The 19,390-nt window shown below is 38.6% G+C and overlaps 1 protein-coding gene across 13 annotated transcripts in view; it reads left to right on the top strand.

The window, feature by feature from the left end:
- KLHL13 (kelch like family member 13) overlaps positions 1-19,390 on the top strand; it is a 405,144-nt gene that overhangs the window by 344,084 nt on the left and 41,670 nt on the right. For all 13 annotated transcript variants that reach the window (XM_021080434.1, XM_021080433.1, XM_021080423.1 and 10 more), the window contains one exon: positions 18,387-18,528. In XM_021080434.1, the coding sequence (XP_020936093.1) occupies positions 18,387-18,528 (142 nt within the window). The remainder of the gene's footprint in view (positions 1-18,386; positions 18,529-19,390) is intronic.

Raw genomic sequence — 19,390 nt, 5'->3', positions numbered from 1 at the left:
AAAAATCATAGCATGGTGAATTGCAGTGTGCAAACTTCTTTTCAAAAGTTAACGACTAGATTGCGTGCTCTTCCTCTTGGCTACTTCAGATCTTCTCATCTGAGAATGTCTGACCTCTGCAAATGAAGTTAAAATTTTGTTTGAAAGCCTCTTATGTGTGTTTTTTAAAAGAGCTGTTGAAACCATTTCATGTAACTGAAGAATATTGCACACAGAAACTTGCAAGACGGAAAGCTAGTATTTCTGAGCTTTCAGAAATTTACAAGAATTTTACTTGTCAATAATTTATCTAGATGCATTGGTTTTTTTAATGCCGAAATGAGTGTTACTTCCAAGTACCCCTCAAAACATTTCCCCAGAGGGAAGAGAGGCGGAAATGCAAATCTCCAACCATCATGGGAAGTCTGGGGTTACTGAGAATTCTAAGGATTCCAGACATTCTGCTTGAAATTTAGAATATTTAGATGAGACCTAAGTAGGGCCAAGTTAGGGGGAGGGAGAAGAAAGAAGGAAGAGATAGGCAAGTATTCGTATTAATGACTTCATTACTTGTGGTACAGAGTGAAGAATTATAAGCACAGTGCGTGCTGATATTGTAAATTGAAATGGTAGCCACGATATATTGCTTTATTGCCTCAAGGCTGAGAAAGAGGTGGCATAAACGTGAGAATCAGTACATAAAGAAGTTACTGAGCAGTCCATTTTTGAGAGAGCTCAGTTATTTTCAATCACCTTGTGCATTGAGTTTATAATATTCAGAAGTTAACTCACTACCTATTATATGCCAGGCATAACTCTGCTGGGTGTTATGGAAATAGTTCTTGCAGTTATTCAAAATGACTCTCTTTGTCTTCCATCCTATCTCTATTCATAAACAATTAAATTGCTTCCTTTATTTTCTTCTGTGAAAATTCTGAACCAAGACAAACAGTTTAAATAACATTCTTGTTTACTATATGCTCAGTATTGATAATGGACTTAATGGCAGTAAAAACACCACAGAGGAGAAGTGTGTCAGGGCTGAGGAGCCGTGCATTGGATTTAGATACCAGATTTCATATAAGATGCATATTCTTATTGTGATGATCATTTATATTCTTATTGTGATGATCATTTCCCAACATATACAAGTATCGAATCATTATGTCGTACACCTGAAACTAATATCATGTATGTTAGTTATACCCCAATTTTTTTAAAAATGAAAGTACAGATTTCATAAGATAGAAGATGATAGTTTGTGTTTAAACTTGACAGTCACCTTTTTAAACAAGAAGTTGGACCGGGCTTAGATGCTTTATAGCACACAAGTGTGTATATTTTACCTTACAAGCATCAATAATTTGATCCCAGACTATATGATGTAATCTTAGTGAAAAATAATGTTTCCAATTATGGTAAAATATTTTCACTGACATGACTATGATGAGGTACATGTTTTTACCCAGTTGCGCCACATTTATGGTATGGTTAAGACAGGAGCATGCCCAACCCATTGGACAATAATACTTCTTATGATATGGCTCAGTGGAGAAAGGAAGTAACATCTTTCCATTAGAAAAGTCTACATAAAAACAACTTTCCTACTCCCAAATCTGGCTTATACAACAGATATGGTAAATTTCATATGAACCGTATTATTTGCAATTTTAAAAAGTGTCCTGGTTTAGCACAGTTATATATAATACAGTTTAGGGAGTGTTGCTATCAAAGTGCCAAGCACTTTGTAAACTGCCTCGCAAACACTCTCCAAGTCTTCTCCCTGTTTCATAGTAAGGGCACAGTGGTTCAGAGACGTTCATTACCTTGCTCGATGTTACACATCAAGTAAGAGGTGAAATGAGAATTCAAATGCAGGTCTGCTTGATTTCAAAGATCTTAACTTCTCCAATGCCTTTTTGTTTGTATAGACTTGCTTGCTAGGATTAGAAGAACAAAGAAATTAAAAAAACAAGATTTTTTTTTTTTTTTTTTTTTTTTTTTGTCTTTTTGCCTTTTCTAGGGCCGCACCGGTGGCATGTGGAGGTTCCCGAGCTAGGGGTCGAATCAGAGCTGTAGCCACCGGCCTACACCACAGCCACAGCAACGTGGGATCCAAGCCGCATCTGCCACCTACACCACAGCTCATGGCAACGTCAGATCCTTAACCCACTGAGCAAGGCCAGGGATCGAACCCGCAACCTCATGGTTCCTAGTCGGATTTGTTCACCACTGCGTCACGATGGGAACTCCAGATGAACTTTTTTGCACTGGCAGTGGTATAGGGAGAAGTTTGCTTTATTTTGTGGTACTGTCAAGTGGTGAAGTTGCAGAAAAATACTGGGGCGCTGATCTCTACTTGCTGATATGATATCGGGATTAACCTCAGTGTTTCCTATTTTATTTTGAAGAACTCTTCTACCTTCACTGGCCACCCACCTTTTCCCTCTTGGTGATTAGCTGTCACTGACAGTGCTGTAGCAGTGTACCCTGTTTAGCACAGTCCTAGGGTACTACCGAGTCTGTATGTTTAGTACTTCCTTATGGACATCACTGTCCCATTGCTGAATTGTGTGCAAGCACTCAAAAAACCCTCCGTGTGTGAGTTTTCTATTGCTGCCATAACAAATTGCTGCAAACTGATGGTTTAAAATATCACAAGTGGATAATCTTATAGTTTTTTAGGACGGAAGTCTGGGATGGGTCTCCCTGGCTACCATCAAGGTGTTGGCAGGGCTGTGTTTACTTCTGAGGCTCTGGGGAGTGTGCATTTCCTTCTCCTTTGGATCAGTGACAGAGTTCAGTTCTTTGCAGTTATAGGACCACCAAAGTCCCCATCTTCCTGCTGGCTGTAAGCCAAGGGTTGATCTCAGCTTCCGGAGGCCGCCAGCATGTGTTGGCTTCTGGCTCCCTTCCTCCATCTTCAGCGCCAGCAATGGCAACGGTTTTTTCGTTTTGTTTTGTTTGTCTTTTGTCTTTTTGGGGGTTGCACCTGCGGCATATGGAGGTTCCCAGGCTAGGGGTCTAATTGGAGCTGTAGCCACCAGCCTACACCACAGCCACAGCAACGCCAGATCCTTAACCCACTGAGCAAGGCTAGGGATCGAACCTGCAACCTCATGGTTCCTAGTCGGATTTGTTCCGCTGCACCACAGTGGGAGCTCCTGGCAACAGTCTTCTGCACATCTCTCTCTCTATGACCCACTCTTCAGCCTTTCTTTTCCACCTTTCAGGACTCATGTGATTAGGTTGGAAAGTGCAGAGGCTTGACTGAGTTTTTGATTTAAAAGGCTTGAATACTGTATTTTAGAACACTTAACACTTGGAGAATGAAACCCTGTGAGAATGATAGAGTGGCGAGCTCAAGTGAGTGTTTGTGGGCAACTGGGCCAAACTGGTGCCTATGCCATCACCCTGTCCTTCCTCTCTCCCCCTGCTTCCCTCCCACTTGAAAGTCTCACCGAAGGCATCTCTCCAAATTCTAAATGACCTTTGCTCATTTACAGCTTACCCTGTAACATCTTCTATTTTCAGTTTGTTTTTTGGTTTCAAAAATACAGTGCTTTTCACTGATCAGTGAGATTAGAACCTGACATCTTAAAAAGAGCATAAGGATCTTATTCAGGGTTCTTTAAATCCAAGAGCTAGGAGGAACCTTAGTGAGTACTCTTTGTCATGCCACTATATCTTGAAAGAATGTGACATTTCTGTCATTTTTCCTCCATCTATGTACATTTGTATTTGATTTTTTAACCCAGTTTGGTTTTTTTGGTTTGTTGTTTTTTTTTTTTAAACCATGCTCAGGGCATGAGGAAGTTCCTGGGCAAGGAATCAAACCTGTGCCACAGCAGTGACAACACTGGATGCTTATCACCAGGGACAAGGACACCAGGGAACTCTGAGTTAAGCCAGTTCTTAATTTAGATTTCCTTTTTATTATTTTATCCTCTTTCATCAACTGTATTACAAATTAATGTTAAAAGCCAATTTACTATAAAAACCTCAACTGGATTTCTCTTTATAGAAAGAGATTTTTCTCTTGTCCTACACTGAACCATGTTCCTAATTAACTCACAGTTTGATCTAGCTTTAGTTTGGATGGACCTGCAAAATATTTGAAATAGAATTTTGAAAAGTGTCTGGATGTTCTAGGTTGTAAATAGATTATCCAATAGATAATCCCTTAGCATCACCAAATTGAAGCAATTTCCAGTCATTATGAACACTTTGCTACAAAGGATTGCGTATGTAATCATTTCAGAATGATTCACAGCTAAACAAGAGTTCGTGGAACCGGAACCAAAATTTTCATCTTAAGCAGACTGGTGACCTGGCTCATTAGCTTGTAGGCTTGTTGCTCAAGTATATAGATAGATGCAATTAGAGAGTCTTTCTTCCAAAGGATGTGACACAGCATCACATCGTCATGTGTTTTGGCTTTCCTTCACATAATTATAATTGAAGGTTATATTTTTGAGTAATGGATATTGTTTGATTGCTGATCCAGCTCTGCAGATAGCCTGATCTAAGATGAATAATCCTTTAAAATAAAGTAACAGTAAGGAAAGTTGATGTTATTTATTTGTTCATTTTGTGCTTCTGTGCTAAATAAGAACTGATACACTTCTGTACCAGGGAGCAAAGTTTGCAGTAGTTTTATTACTATGGTTTATATGAATTTTACAACACGGTATTTGTTAGTAGATAATGTTGGGAATTTATTATTGTTAGATCTTTTAGTCCTTTGGAAAGCAATTACATTTTTTTGCTATGATCTGTTTGCGAGCAAGGATCCTGCCTGCTCTTTGTTTACCTCTCTCCTAGTACAGTGCCTGGCAGATAGCACAGGCTCAAATGTTGCGTCAATGAATGAATTTAGAGAGAGCAGTTTTTAGGTCTGTAGCCTTGTGCAAATTATTTCAGTTAAAGAGTGTTTCAATCTTCATCTAATACATCACCATCTTGTTAGAGAGTAAGTTACAGCTCTCTTTCCTACGAAAAGAACTAATCCAAAATCCTGATTCTGTTCCTTGCTTGCTGATAAATACCGTGATGCTGGCACAGACTGAAAGTAATTTTAGTTGAAGCAATTTACCAGTGACCAGAATACTTTAGTCATGGTTCATCAAATTGTAATTTGATAAAGAAAGTAAGATTATAATCTCCTCCAAGACAGCAACTACTCTAAATTAAGAGTTATCTGACTTATTTTCACATGTCTTTTACCATGATGGATAAAATTATTTTAGATGAATTTATAGTTTAAAGCTAGTATGGTGGCACTTAAATGATAATGCGTTTTCTGTGTATAGTTTGGAAAAAGGAATGGCTGACTAGGAGAAAAGGAAATCTGACTAGAGTTTAGGAGAAATAAATTTAAAATTAGTACTCAAAAAAATCCATATTTACTTATGTGGATTTACAATGTTCTGAACTATTTTATACGTAAAAGGGATAAAGCTAGTTGCAAAGGCCTAGCAGATAATAAATTTAAATTATATTTTTCTTCCTACCAAAAATATTTTAAGTAAATGCTTTTATACATTACTTGGTTAAGAAAAAAAAAAAGGCATAGCTGTTCCTATATATGAAAATGACATATTCTGAATCAAAACCATTGAGAATCTGTAAATAAATTTGGATTTATATTTATCCTCAAATCATTACACATATATTTATCTTGAATTATGTGCTGGAATGTGCAAATAGTTAAGGAGAGCTAATCCCAGGCTTGAATCCAAGAGTGTAGCATTTGTTTTTTGTTCAGCAAGTGTTGAGGAGTCATTGAATACTTTTGAGCAAGGAAGTGACTTTCAGAGCTATAAATACAAGCACAGTATGTGAAGAAGCCATACGGTAACAAATATGCAATTTATGTTAATCACCAAATCCAAGTAAGAAGAAATAGATACCAGAAGTATGGCAGAGGCAGTGGGAGTGGAGATGCGATGAAAGATAGACTCATATTAGAGATATTCAGTCATACTTTGTCAGTTGCCTGGACCTAGGAAATGGAGAAAAGTCAGGAGTCAAGAAATGACTGAAATATTTCGATGCTAACAATTTTCTTTTAGAATCCAGAATATCCTCTCTATGTCTCTCTTGAGTGCCTGGCCATCTAGATATAGTTGAGATTCCTGAACTTCCTTGTGACTGACCAAACTTCCAGGAATGATCATTAAGAACTATGTAATCAAATTCATTTACATTGAGAGGACCTTGAAATCAGCCCATTTTCTCCTTAAAGCATGATCTACAAAAAGATTGGATTTTGGAGATTTTTAAATGCCTTATTGCTTCAAGCATTAGCTGTTGTAGATAGGGTGAGTTGAGGGGAGTGGCTTTTACACTAGCATCTTCCAACTAGCTGGGCACACTTTTGACACCTTGACCCTGCTGTCCTCATCTACTTCTGAGAGTCAGGAATGATAAACTGGGGTATGAAACACTGGTTTAAAGAACTGTGTGGGCGTCCCCGTGGTGGCTCAGTGGGTTAAGAACTCGACATAGTGTCCGAGAAGATGCAGGTTCGATTCTTGGCCTTGCTCAGTGGGTTAAGGATCTGGCGTGGCTGCAAGATGCGGCTTGGACCCTTTGTGGCTGTGGCTGTGGCGTAGGCCACAGCTGTGGCTCTGACTTGACCCTCAGCCTGGAAACTTTCATATGTGGCAAGTATGGAGGTAAAAAGAAAATTTAAAAAAAATACATAAATAGGGGACCATGTGACAGAAAGGAAAGGAGTGCTTCCCGCTTGCTTAATGTCCCTCTGTCCTGTTTGTCTCAGATTGAGGCAGGGCTTCCTTCCTGCTCCACAATTCATAGACCACTTCTGCAAAACACATGCACACACAGTCTAAAAATGCTCCAGTCAGCTTCTATTTAAGATTCCCAGAATTCCCATCATGGCTCCGTGGTTAACGAATCTGACTAGCATCCATGAGGACCCAGGTTTGATCCCTGGCCTTGCTCAGTGGGCTATGGATCTGGTGTTGCTGTGAGCGGTGGTGTAGGTCACAGACATGGCTTGGATCCTGTGTTGCTGTGGCTGTGGTGTAGGCCAGCAGCTGCAGCTTTGACTCAACCCCTAGCCTGGGAACTTCCATATGCTGTGGGTGTGGCCCTAAAAAAAGCAAAAAAAAAAAAAAAAAGATTCCCACTAAGATGACTGGGAAATGTAATGCCTGATGCCCTGTCATATTGTTTAAATGATATCGTCCACCTCTACCCTCTTTGAGTTCCACCCAAAAACACAAACTCTCTTGAAGCCAGAGGCCATAAAGTTCCTAAAAAGAAACACCTTTCCCCCAAAGTGGCAAACTCCCTGATGAATTACAATTTGCATCTATGCCCTCAAAAAAAAAAAAAAAAATGATAACCAATCTGTATCCCAGGAAATCATCACCATTTTTATGAAGCATATTTAGTATTTGGGCTCAACAGTAGTCATGGGACATAACTGCTTTGTCCAAAGGACTTTTTCTTTAATGTTGCTGCACTGTGTACAAAATCTTATAAAAGTATTTTTGTAGAGCAATTTTTGTTACATTAGCAGAGCTGTCTGTAGCCAGATCACGAAATTGCCTTGCGATATTGAACTACATGTGATAGCGGTCTTAGTTAAAATAGTTTTCTGGGACTGTAGTGAAATAGAGGCTCCTTAATGGCATTTTAGGAGAAAAATCAGTAGCCATGTCTACATTTCTGCTCGCAGAACATGATGCTTGAATGTGTACATAGGTGAATGGGCTTTAAGTGACAGTAAAGATTTTTTTCGTCTCTTAGCAACCCGAGAACTTAAAGTCATGAATGATTATGTTTCTTTATTCTAAGCATTGTACAAGAGGGATAACTTTAAGTCTTATAGCAAAGTTCTATTTGAAAATACCTGAAGGGTGAGACAAATATATGTAAAATGTAAAATAATTTTAATATAAAAAAATGTACTAAAATTAGACTTTTTGCTTCTCTAAGCTCCGTGTCTAAGATAAGCTTGAGGAAACTATCCTTAGTGCGATTCCCAGACTCTTTAGGTTAAGAGTCTCTCTTCTGATATTTCTTTTTATATTACCTTCTCCTGCCTTAAAAATATTGGCTGTCATATTAAAGCATTGGTTTGATTAAATCATATTAAACATATTAAAGTGATTGATTTGGTATATTCATTGAAATAATTAGAAATGCCTCTAGGTCACTGCAAAATCAAGGTTTAGATTTGTTACATTTATTACAGGCTTTGAAGATAGAATCAGTGGGACTCATAGGGCTGCCAGTTTTAATTCTTAAAACATGGAGTGCAATTGGTTATTACTTTTAAGTTTGAAAGTCTTACTTTTTGTTTTTTATCATGTTTCCTTTTAAAAGAGGAATAAACATTCCCTTAAGACCTGGTCATGAATTATTGACTTTGTGAAGTTGAATATAACTAGGAAATTCAGAAAAGACGAAAAAGGATTGGATTTTTACCATTCGATTAATGATTCTCCTGTTCCCAAAGAGATTTGTCTTAGTGATTTCTAATTGGTTTTGAGTTTGTGGAATCTGCCTTTATAATAAACTCTAAAATTGGATAACTTGGATGTTTGAATATTGAATAAACTGAAATTTTAGGCAGGTGAAAGCCCGATTCTTTAATAATATGCTTTTCCATTGAAATGCACCATAGCACAATAGTCAAATTTCAGAGTTGTTAAGTTACAGATAATAGGAGTAAAATGACACCTTGGTTAATAAATCCTCTGGGAGCAAAAAGCTCCTTTATAGAAAGTTGGCCTGGGTGTTAGAGCTCCCATTCCAGTCTCTTCTTTGGGGGATTAAAGAAGGAGAAGGCATCTTCCCTGCCTCAGGTATAGACTTATCAATGGCAGGGCTGGTGCTGGCTCCTGGTGCCGGGGGCTGGGGGGAAAGGACGGGACTACATGGCATCCTTTCAGAGGGCTCATGCTCCTCCAGGGGATTACAACTATTTCCTCTGTGCCCTGGGAAGGGGCTATTGCTGGTGATGGGGGTGCATGCTCTTACCCCCAGTCCACATGTCCATGTTTCCATGTTGCCATCTCCCTCCCACCACTACTGCTGTGTCCTTTCTCACCTTGCCTGACTTCTTAAGGCAAGAGAGCTTCGACTTAGTCTTAGCTAGTAGGTAGGGAACCAGCATTTAGAATCAATTTTTTAAAAATCGAAGCATAATTGATTTACAATGTTGCGTTAGTTGCAGGTAGAACTCATTCTTTTCCTTACTCATTTATTTCTACTTTAGGTATCTAACTATCTACTGACCTGTCTTTCTATTTATCTATCTGTATCTTTCATCAAAATATTAAGAGAAATGTAATAGCATATAAACCAAGCTTCTGAACAGAAGAATTTTCTAGTCTGGATGCATGAGACTTGATGTAGTTCAACTGGTATTTGAATTTTAAAAGATGAAGGAAGACTAAAGTTTTGAAATATGGTAGATAGAGGGAGCACTCATTAATCTTAAAGTGTTTCAGGGACAGGATTGAGATATTCAATGCAGATGTTTTATGGTTTGGGTAATTAACTTTCATCCTGTTAGAGTGGAGTATCATTTGTCATTCCATTTATTTCGCCCAATTCCCTCATCTGTGTCAGAGTGATTTTTCTGTGATTGTGATGGGTGGCTTTGGAATTCAGAATCCGTTCTTTTAAATGTTGATATGGGTAATGTCAAGTTCTCCCTGAATTTTTTTTTGTCTTTTTTTTTTTTTTTTTTTTTTATCAGGGGTATAGATGATTTACAATGTTGTAGTAGGTTCAGGTTTACAGCGAGATGAATCAGTTATACATATATCTGTTCTTTCTTCCCATATAGGCTATTACAAAACAACATTGAGTAGACCTCCCTGTGTAGGTCCTCGTTAGTTTATTTTTTGGTTTTTAGGCTTGGCAGATTGGGAACAATGTGGACTCTGGAATCAGACTCAGGTTCAAATCATAGTTACCAGACTCATGGTGAAGCCTTAAACTCTCTGAGCTTCAGTTTCCTGTCTTTAAAATGGGATTTTTATGAGGATTAAGTGGCGCAGAGAACATGTCTGGCACACTGCCTAGTACACAGCAGGTGTTGGATAGACGATCCTATTCCTATGTTAAAACTGACATCAGCTATTTGTTAATGTGATTTTATTTTAAATGTGACAGACGTTTGCATATAAAGAAGCTTCTTTACTTTGGAAAATCACTTTACAGTCTGACCTGATCACCTTGAACTTTTTTTCCTCTTTTATGGGTTCCGATATTGCTGCAGCAGAAAAAGCCTCGAAAAGATTATTTTAGATCATCTGTGCTAAAGATTTCCATTAGCAAATTTATTGCAAGTTGACAATGATGTGCTTGTATTTATGTCATTAAAAAATACAAATAACTACCCACACCTTTATCTTTCTTGACTCCTTTCAGGCAAGCACCTTGTTAAGGAGGTACATTCTGCATTGTTTCTTAAACAGTGATTAATTCATGCCTTCTAAGAGAAGTTGCTAGGATATTTATAATTTCCTTGTGCAATGATACCATAAATGACATTTTAGTTGGGACATGTCTTTAAATATTTTAGGTTTTAAGGTGTTTTTATTTTAAAGAAAATACCAAGCTTATTATATGTATATATTACCTTCCTTCATGAATTGGACAATTTCTTATTTTTATTTTTATTTTATTTATTTATTGTTTTGTCTTTTGTCTTTTTAGGGCTGCACCTGCGGTCTATGGAGGATCCCAGGCTAGGGGTCTAATTGGAGCTGTAGCCGCCGGCCTACCCCACAGCCACGGCAATGCGGGATCCAAGCTGCGTCTTCAACCTGCACCACAGCTCACTGCAGTGCTGGATCCTTAACCCACTGAGTGAGGTCAGGGATTGAACCCACATCCTCGTGGATACTAGTCGGGTTCATTAACCACTGAGCCATGACGGGAACGCCAATTTCTTATTTTTAAAAACACTTTCCCTCCTTTTTTTTTGTTTTCTTAATGGAAGTTGAGAGAGAAAGAGAGAGAGAGAGAGAGAGAGTGTGTGTGTGTGTGTGTGTGATGATTCAGTTTTTGATGGGGGGTGAAGGAGAGTCGAGTCTAAATTTTTGAGGTAGAAAGGTTTTTAATATCTTTAGAATTCAATGTAGAATGCATACTTGGAAACTGTAGAAAAATCAATGGGAAATGGCTAATACCATCTGAAGTTTTTAATTTCTTTCTCATGGGGGAAGGAAATACCTTGACGGATTTAGCACTCAAATTCAAATGAACATGAGAACAGGTGGCTACATTTTCCCCCCACCTGCCAATGCAACTTTATGGCAAGAAATGTTTCATTTAACAAATGCTGCTGCTAGCAGACACTTCTCTGTTTCAGAGCAGAAAAGTAAATGGTGGTGGGGGGGGGACTGTTCTTTGAGGAAAGCCTTTCTCTTGATTTTCTTTTTAAATTGTGAGTGTGAGCAATACATATTTTATTTTTCTGAGGCACGGGTGCTGGAAAGCCTGAGACAGTGCCTTGATTAACCAACCTGCTGCTTTGTGTTGCTATACCATTCATGGCTTCTATTTTTGTTTTTAGTTTTGTTTTCTCTTATTATTGTTGCTGTTCTTGCTCACCAACCCACGGGTGCCGACTTTCAGTTCTCATATTATTATATACTCTGGGAAATTGTAGTACTTCAATAATACTTGTGACACTAACTCATAAACCCCTGTTCTTTTGTTACAGTGGAATTAGGTTATTAGAATTACATTCATTGTTAGGTTTAACCACTTTGTAATGTAATAGTCACAAGCAAGAAGAAATGGTATGAAACTGATCGGGAACGAAAGACAGAAAAGTTAAAAAGTGGTGACTTCTACGTTTCTGGTTTTTTTTTTCTCTGATTCATTGATTTTTTCCCCCCTCAGAAATTAAAACCAATATGGGAAAGTAAAGGGAACCTATTCTGAGAGTGTTGGGCAGTGCACTTTTTCTGCAAGTACATATATCCTATTAGCATGTTTTATTTATAGCACTGTTAATGCGCTGTTCTTCATTTGCAAGGAGTTAACATGCCAGTGCATGGGTTGACGCATATGTGGAACAAACATCTCCACAAAGAAAAGTCGAGTGATGCTGACTCACAGACATTGAAAAACTTATGGTCTCCAGAGGAGACAGTTTGGGGGGGTGGGAGGATGTGCTTGCGTTGTGGGATGGAAATCCTGTGAAATTGGATTGTGATGATCATTATGCAACTACAGATGTGATAAATTCATTTGAGTAATAAAAAAACAAAAAAGAAAAAAAAGTCGAATGTTTTCATGCTAATAATTTCAAAAAGCACTAAAATGCCCCTTTGACAATGAAATTTGACCTCACCTGGCTTTCTTTATAACATGAACCAGTGCTTGCAGTGATAGAAACCAAGAGATCAGGATGTACATTTGATAATTGATCAAGTCAATACCTCATTTTTTTAAATGTGGAAGTACTCACTTCACTGAGTTTGGGGGAAATGTTTTTTGTATGGAGATTTATGGGTGTTCTAAGACTGTTTTGAGGCTTTGGAGACAAACGATGTGACTGAGAGGTACTCTTTCCTTCCCATATGGCATCCAACAAACCCAACTGCTCTAGTGAATTCCAAGTATATGGTTCTTATAGAACATCTACCAAACTATTACCTCTACAGAACTACGCATTGTAGAAAGCATATTTGAACCGGATTGACAGACCAGACCACTCTTGCTGCAGCCCACCTACCACTAATACATAATTGTTCCCATTGTGGCTCAGTGCTTAACGAACCCGACTAGGAACCATAAGGTTGCAGGTTTGATCCCTGGCCTCGCTCAGTGGGTTAAGGATCCGGTGTTGCTGGGAGCTGTGGTGTAGGTTCCAGACATGGCTCAGATCTGATGTTGCTGTGGCTGTGGGGTAGGCCGGCTCTGATTTGACCCCTAGCCTGGGAACCTCCATATGCTGTGGGTGTGGCCCTAAAAAAAAAAAAAATGCACAATCCTTTATTGTCATGGTGTTCAATATAAAAAGGAAAGGAATTTGTACATTTGATGATTTTAAATTTTTCATTAAACAATCCATTGAGTGAATAGTACCACGCAGATGGCTGAGGCTTAACACACATTTGCACTAGCAATTTTTTTAAATTAAATTTTATTAGAGTGGAGTTGATTTACAATGTTGTGTTAGTTTCAGGGGTACAGCAATGTGAATCATTTATACATATACATATATCCATTCCTTTTCAAATTCTTTTCCCATATAGGTCATTACATAGTATTGAGTAGATTTCCCTGTGCTATATGGTAGATCCTCGTTATTCATTCCGTATATACTAGTGTGTAGTAGCAATTTTGAGAGTATATCTTCTAATCTACTGTTTGATAAGTTTACAGGTTTGCTTTAATTTGCATAATCTGGAATACTAATGAGACTGAACATTTTTTCTTTTTTAATTTTTTTGTTATAGTTGATTTACATTGCTCTGTCAATCTCTGCTATACAGCAAAGTGACCCAGTCATACATTCATATAAATTCTTTTTCTCACGCTATCTTTCATCACATTCCATCAAAAGCGATTGGACATTGTTGCCTGTGTATACAACAGGACCCCCTTACTTATCTGTCCTAAATGTAATAATTTGCATCTGCCAACCCCAAACTCCCAGTCCATCCCACTCCCTCCCCCTCCCACTTGGCAACCACAAGTCTGTTCTCTATGTCCATGAGTTTGTTTCTGTTCTGTGGATAGGTTCATTTGTGCCATTTTTTAGATTCCACATATAAGTGATATCATATGGTATTTGTCTTTCTCTTTCTGACTTACTTCACTTAGTATGAAAGTCTCTAGTTCCATCTATGTTGCTGCAAATGGCATTATTTTGTTCTTTTTATGGCTGAGTAGTATTCCATTGTGTATATGTGCCACATCTTTTTCTTCTTCCTCTTTTTTTTTTTTTTTTTTTTTTGCTTTTTAAGGCTGCACCCACGGTATATGGAGGTTCCCAGCCTGGGGGTCCAATTGGAGCTGCATCCACTGGCCTACACCACAGCCACAGCAACATGAGATCTGGGCCATGTCTGCAACCTACACCACAGTTCACAGCAATGCCAGATCCTTAACCCACTGAGCGAGGCCAGGGATCGAACCCACAACCTCATGGTTACTAGTCGGATTCATTCCTGCTGTGCCACAACAGGAACTCCTATACCACATCTTCTTGATCCATTCATCTGTTGACAAACATTTAGGTTGTTCTTATGTCTTGGCTGTTGTGAATAGTGCTGCAATGAACATAGGGGGTGCATGTATTTTTTTTCTTCTGAACATTTTTCTCTCTGTCCACTATTTGTACTTGTTTGTATTTATACCTGTTTCCCTTGGGGTAATTTTTTAAATATGGAAAGCTTTGAGGCAACAATACAGTGTTAGTATCACCCTGTTAACATGTGACCATTATTTCAACTGTCCATTTCTTTTGTCTTCAAATAGCAGTGCAAAGAAATGCCATAGTCTGTGTGTGTTTGGCTTGACCACCCTTGCAGTGCTTTCAGTCAGATGGTCAGACAGTGCCTCTATTTCTACCTATGTTCTTTGAAAAAGTAATTGTTCTCTTTGAGCAAGTACAGTTGACTGATTCAGGAACACTTCGTGAAAGATTGCTTTTGTGCTTTGTGGTTGGTTACTCTTCAGAAAAGATGTGGAGTTCCCGTCTTGGCTCAGTGGTTAACGAATCCGACATGTACCCATGAGGACACAGGTTTGAGCCCTGGCCTCGCTCAGTGGGTTAAGGATCTGGCATTGCTGTGAGCTGTGATGTAGGTCTCAGACACGGCTTGGATCTGGCATTGCTATGGCTGTGGTGGAGGCCAGCTAGAGCTCCGATTCATTTATAAACTTCAAAGCTTTTGGCTACTTATCTCCTGTAAGCAGTTGATTTTTCAAACTGATGGACTGGAGAAGGGCAGAGGTATTCTAGTATTAGGTAGTCTTGGAGGAGTTAATGGTAATTCATAATCTTACTGCATTTCTGACTGCCAGCATTATCTCATGGAGTCAAGTCATTTAGAACCTGTAATTTCTTTAGAAAAATTGTCCTGAGGAGGTTAATCCCTCTATATCCCCTGAGCATTCTTGAAACTTTTGCCTGAGTGCACCTTTGATGTAGAGACCATTTTTTTTTTTCTTTTAGGCCGTACCTGCGGCATATGGGAGTTCCCAGGCTAGGGGTCTAATCGGAGCTACAGCTGCAGCCACAGCAACGCCAGATCTGAGCCACGTCTGCGACCTACACCACAGCTCATGGCCACGCCGGATCCCCGATCCACTGATCAAGTCCAGAGCTCGAATCTGCATTCTCATGGATGCTAGTTAGGTTTGTTACCGCTGAGCCGCAATAGGAACTCTGAGACCTTTCTCGTGCCTTGTAGGATGTTGAACAGCATCCCACCAGGTGACAGTAGCAAACCCCCCCCCCGTGCGACCATGTAAAGGGTCTCCAGACATTGCCAAACTTGGGGCGAGGCGGGAAGGCAAAAATCCCCTTGGTTCCCCTCCCCCCACATAGAACCAGTCGCCCTTACATTGCTTTTATAATTACATGACTTGGAAAAAATAAGATTAAACAAATGTTATTTCCTCTTGGAATAACTCAGCGAATCATCCCTTTAAGAACAGTTTGATGTAATTGTGGCTTGGGGTTTGCAAAGAGGTTTCACCTCCTTGCAATGGTGAAGAAAAATGCTCTTCATATACAGTCAATAATAAACTTAATGAAAAGGAGATAGAAAAACATATTGAATCTGCTGAGAAGGTCAACATGGCATGTGCTGTTACTGATGCAGAAATAATAGGGAGAATTCTGCATGTTAAAAAGTCAAAAGATGTTGATGAAAAGTCAGAAAGAAGATGATTTTAGTGAAGGCTTCTTTAGCTTTTGAAGTAATTAGTTAGAAAGCCAGACATATTATGTTGCCAAGAGAGGCTGCATTTTCATATTCTGCTCTTTAATTTTAAGAGCAAGAGACAGATGACACGTAAACAAGTTATCTTTAGTTTATTCAAAAAAAAAAAAGCAATTTCCAGGATATGTCAGAGGGGCAGCATGGTTATCAGCATTACTCCTGTCCCTTTTACATCTGTGGTTCCATAAAATGATAATTGATGGTCATTTAAAGCACTGCCTATGAAAGAAATGTCTTTGGAATGATCCACAGAAATGAGATTTTGTATTTATTCAGATGACATATATTAAACTTTTCACGTGCCAGGTTCTGTGTAGGGAATACAGAAACTAATGAAACATTCTACTTGAATGTCCCATTAAAATAATTCTGGATAGATGGAAATTTTCTGGTTAGGGATACCAATCACCATCAGTCTATATCCCACTTTTCCAATTGACTCTGTAATTTTAAATGTCTGTCTGCAAAAGCTGTTTAAACGTATGTGTGAGTGTGTATATGCTATATATCATGTGTATAATTTAATTCTTTTTAAAAGCTACTTCTGAAACTAGTGGAAAGCTATATCCATTTTCTCTTATGCTTGTTAAAATCTTATTTAAATTATTCTCTTCATTATTAAATATCCATGAAAGCTGAATAAAACATAGTTATATATTCTTAATTCATTTTTTGGTTATACCGTGGCTCTAATATCATTAAGAAGAATTGAAGGACAAGATTTTTGCTAATTATTGCAGGATTGAAAATCATTTGGTTAGTGTCAGAATTCAAAACGCAGGGTCGTTTTTTAAAGTATGGTGTAGTCTTAAAACTTTATTTCCTGTTAAAACTGATCAACTTCGATTATACGCATCATAGGGGAAAAAGTGAAATCTTTGCGATATTGGATAGACCTGAGTTAGAGACACAAAGAATTCAACATTCAGAAAATTACAAGTAAATCGCAAAAAGGTAGAGGTCTAGCACTTGGATACCTATTCTTCCTTCTTTCCTCCCTAATGTCCATTTTAGCAGCCTGCATCACGAATGCACAGAGCTGTTCAAAACCACGGGCTACCTGCTCTTAGGCCCGTGGTTCAGAACCAGTTTTTGCAATGTATGCCTAGAGAAACACAAGTCTGCCCAGTCTAAGGAATAATGGAAGATTGTACCATGATGGTCAATTTTTAGTGTCACCTAACTAAGGCCTATTAACTATTATTTTGCCATGTTCTCTGTGAAATTAACTGACCTCTTAACTACAGGTGCTCTAATGCTTTTTATGGTCCCTGCAAAATTGCTAATGTGATATATACACATGGGCACAGCTTGCATTTATTATTTTTATTATTCGTTTGTTTGGAAAGATGGAAAGACCACTACAGTGTAACTATCTAGCTAAATAATTATTGATTTTTTAATCTTTTTTTTCCCATTTTTTGGCCACCCCCACTGCATATGGTGTTCCCGAGCCAGATCCAAGCCGTAGTTGCAACCTAAGCCACAGCTGCAACAACACCAGATCCTCAACCCACTGTGCCAGGCCAGGGATTAAACCTGTGACCCATTGCTCCCAAGCTAAATGATTGTTTAGTGAGAGATACTGCTAGCAAAAAAATTACTTCATGTCTAAAATTTTTTGTTGGGGTTGACTACAACTGTAATAACACAAGAGGAAGTAATGTATTCCTATGTCACAGTGAATCTTTGACTTTTATTAATGGGGTGTTTTAAGGATTGTATGAGATCATGTGTGTAAATTTCTTGGCCAAGTACCTGATATATAGTGACTGTTCAGGAAATGATAAATAGTATTTTGGGGGGAGGGGGAGAGAATGGGGTTAATAGTTGCAAACTATGGCATTTGGAATCTATAAGCAATGAGATGCTGCTGTATAGCACAGGGAAGTATATTTAGTCACTTGTGATGGAGCATGGGGGAGGATAATGTGAGAAAAAAATGTATGTATATGTGTGTGTGACTGTGTCACTTTGCTGTACGGTAGAAAATTGACAGAACACTATAAACCAACTATAATGGAAAAAATAAAAATCATCAAAAATAATAAATAAATAAATAGTATTTTTATCTTTCTAAAAGTAGGTATTCTGGGTTAATTTTAACTGCGAATAATGCGGTTTGGTGGTATTGCTACTTAACACAATACCGAAGCAGTTACTCTGGCACTAAAAAAACGAACCCTGTATGATTATAATTTTGAGCCAGCTTTTAGGTTGACATCTCAGTTCTCATTTAATCTATTCTGACCTTGGAAAGCTTTTTACAAATACATGTAGCTATTTCTTCCATGATGTACAACGGTATGAGTCTAAAATGCAGTGGAACAGCATTCAGTATATTCCATCATCAGATGAGTGACTGTTTCTCTAAATAATCTCCTAATTGTGAATCACATGACAAGTTTTAACTTGCCTCTCTTTCTGATTTAAACACCTTTTCAGATCTCTAGTGGAAGAGGAAGACCAACACATGAAATTGTCCCTTGGAAGCAGCGAAATGGGCCTCTCTTCCCATTTGCAGTCTTCCAAGGCGGGAACCACACGCATCTTTACCAGCAATACGCACAGTTCTGTGGTGTTACAGGTAATTCCCGCTGCCCCTTTTGCATTATTAACATAGGCTTTACCAACCACCCAGGGTTTTTGTTGTGTGCGATCTTGCTAGTGGGAGAGGTTGTGCCTTGGGTGGATAGGGGGTGTAGGGGAGCTCTGTCCTTCCTGCTCAATTTGGCCCTGAACCAAAGGCGGCTCTTAAAAATTAAAATTAATTAATTAAAATAAAAGCAAACGGAGGGGAAGTCTTGGGAGTGAGGGAGACTGTATACCTTCCTGATGTTGCCACACAAATCCCAAGTTCATTCTTTGTTTCATTTGTAGAAGGGAGGCCTTGCTGTCCAGCCACTTTCCTATATACAGAATGTTGAATCTGGCCACCTTGCCTTTCAGTATGTCTCAGCCAAGATAAATATCACAAAGTCCCCACACTAAATTTTCTAGTTCCTCACTCGTGATCTATTTACCCATCCCCTTTATCAGAGTTCTCAAGATCATACCGATTTGGTGTTTCAACTCCCATTGGCAGTAGTAGGTGCAGGGGTAGGGGGTAGGCATTGCTGGATGCAAACTCACCGAGAGACACAAGTAATGACTGACCTCAAAGGCGAGGGCTGAAAAATGATAGAAAGCCAAAAGAACCCACCAAAACTGCAAGGTGGAGCTACTTACCATCGGGATAAGCAGCCCAAGTATGTATTTCTTTTTTCTTTCTTTCTTTCTTCTTTTACCATTTATTTATTTAAAAAAATTTTTTTCTATATGTCCAAGTATTTCTGAGCTTTGTGCACACTCCCTGACCTCTGTGGGTGCTGCTGAATTAGAGAACAGTATAATACTGGATGTCCGTAAATTTCTTTTAGATGTAGTTACATTAGATCAGTCTTCTCAGC

Source organism: Sus scrofa, chromosome X (genome assembly GCF_000003025.6).
Source record: "Sus scrofa isolate TJ Tabasco breed Duroc chromosome X, Sscrofa11.1, whole genome shotgun sequence".
In the NCBI taxonomy this organism is placed as follows: Eukaryota; Metazoa; Chordata; class Mammalia; order Artiodactyla; family Suidae; genus Sus; species Sus scrofa.
Note: the sequence above shows the minus strand (reverse complement) of the source record. Positions and strands in the feature narration are given on the sequence as shown.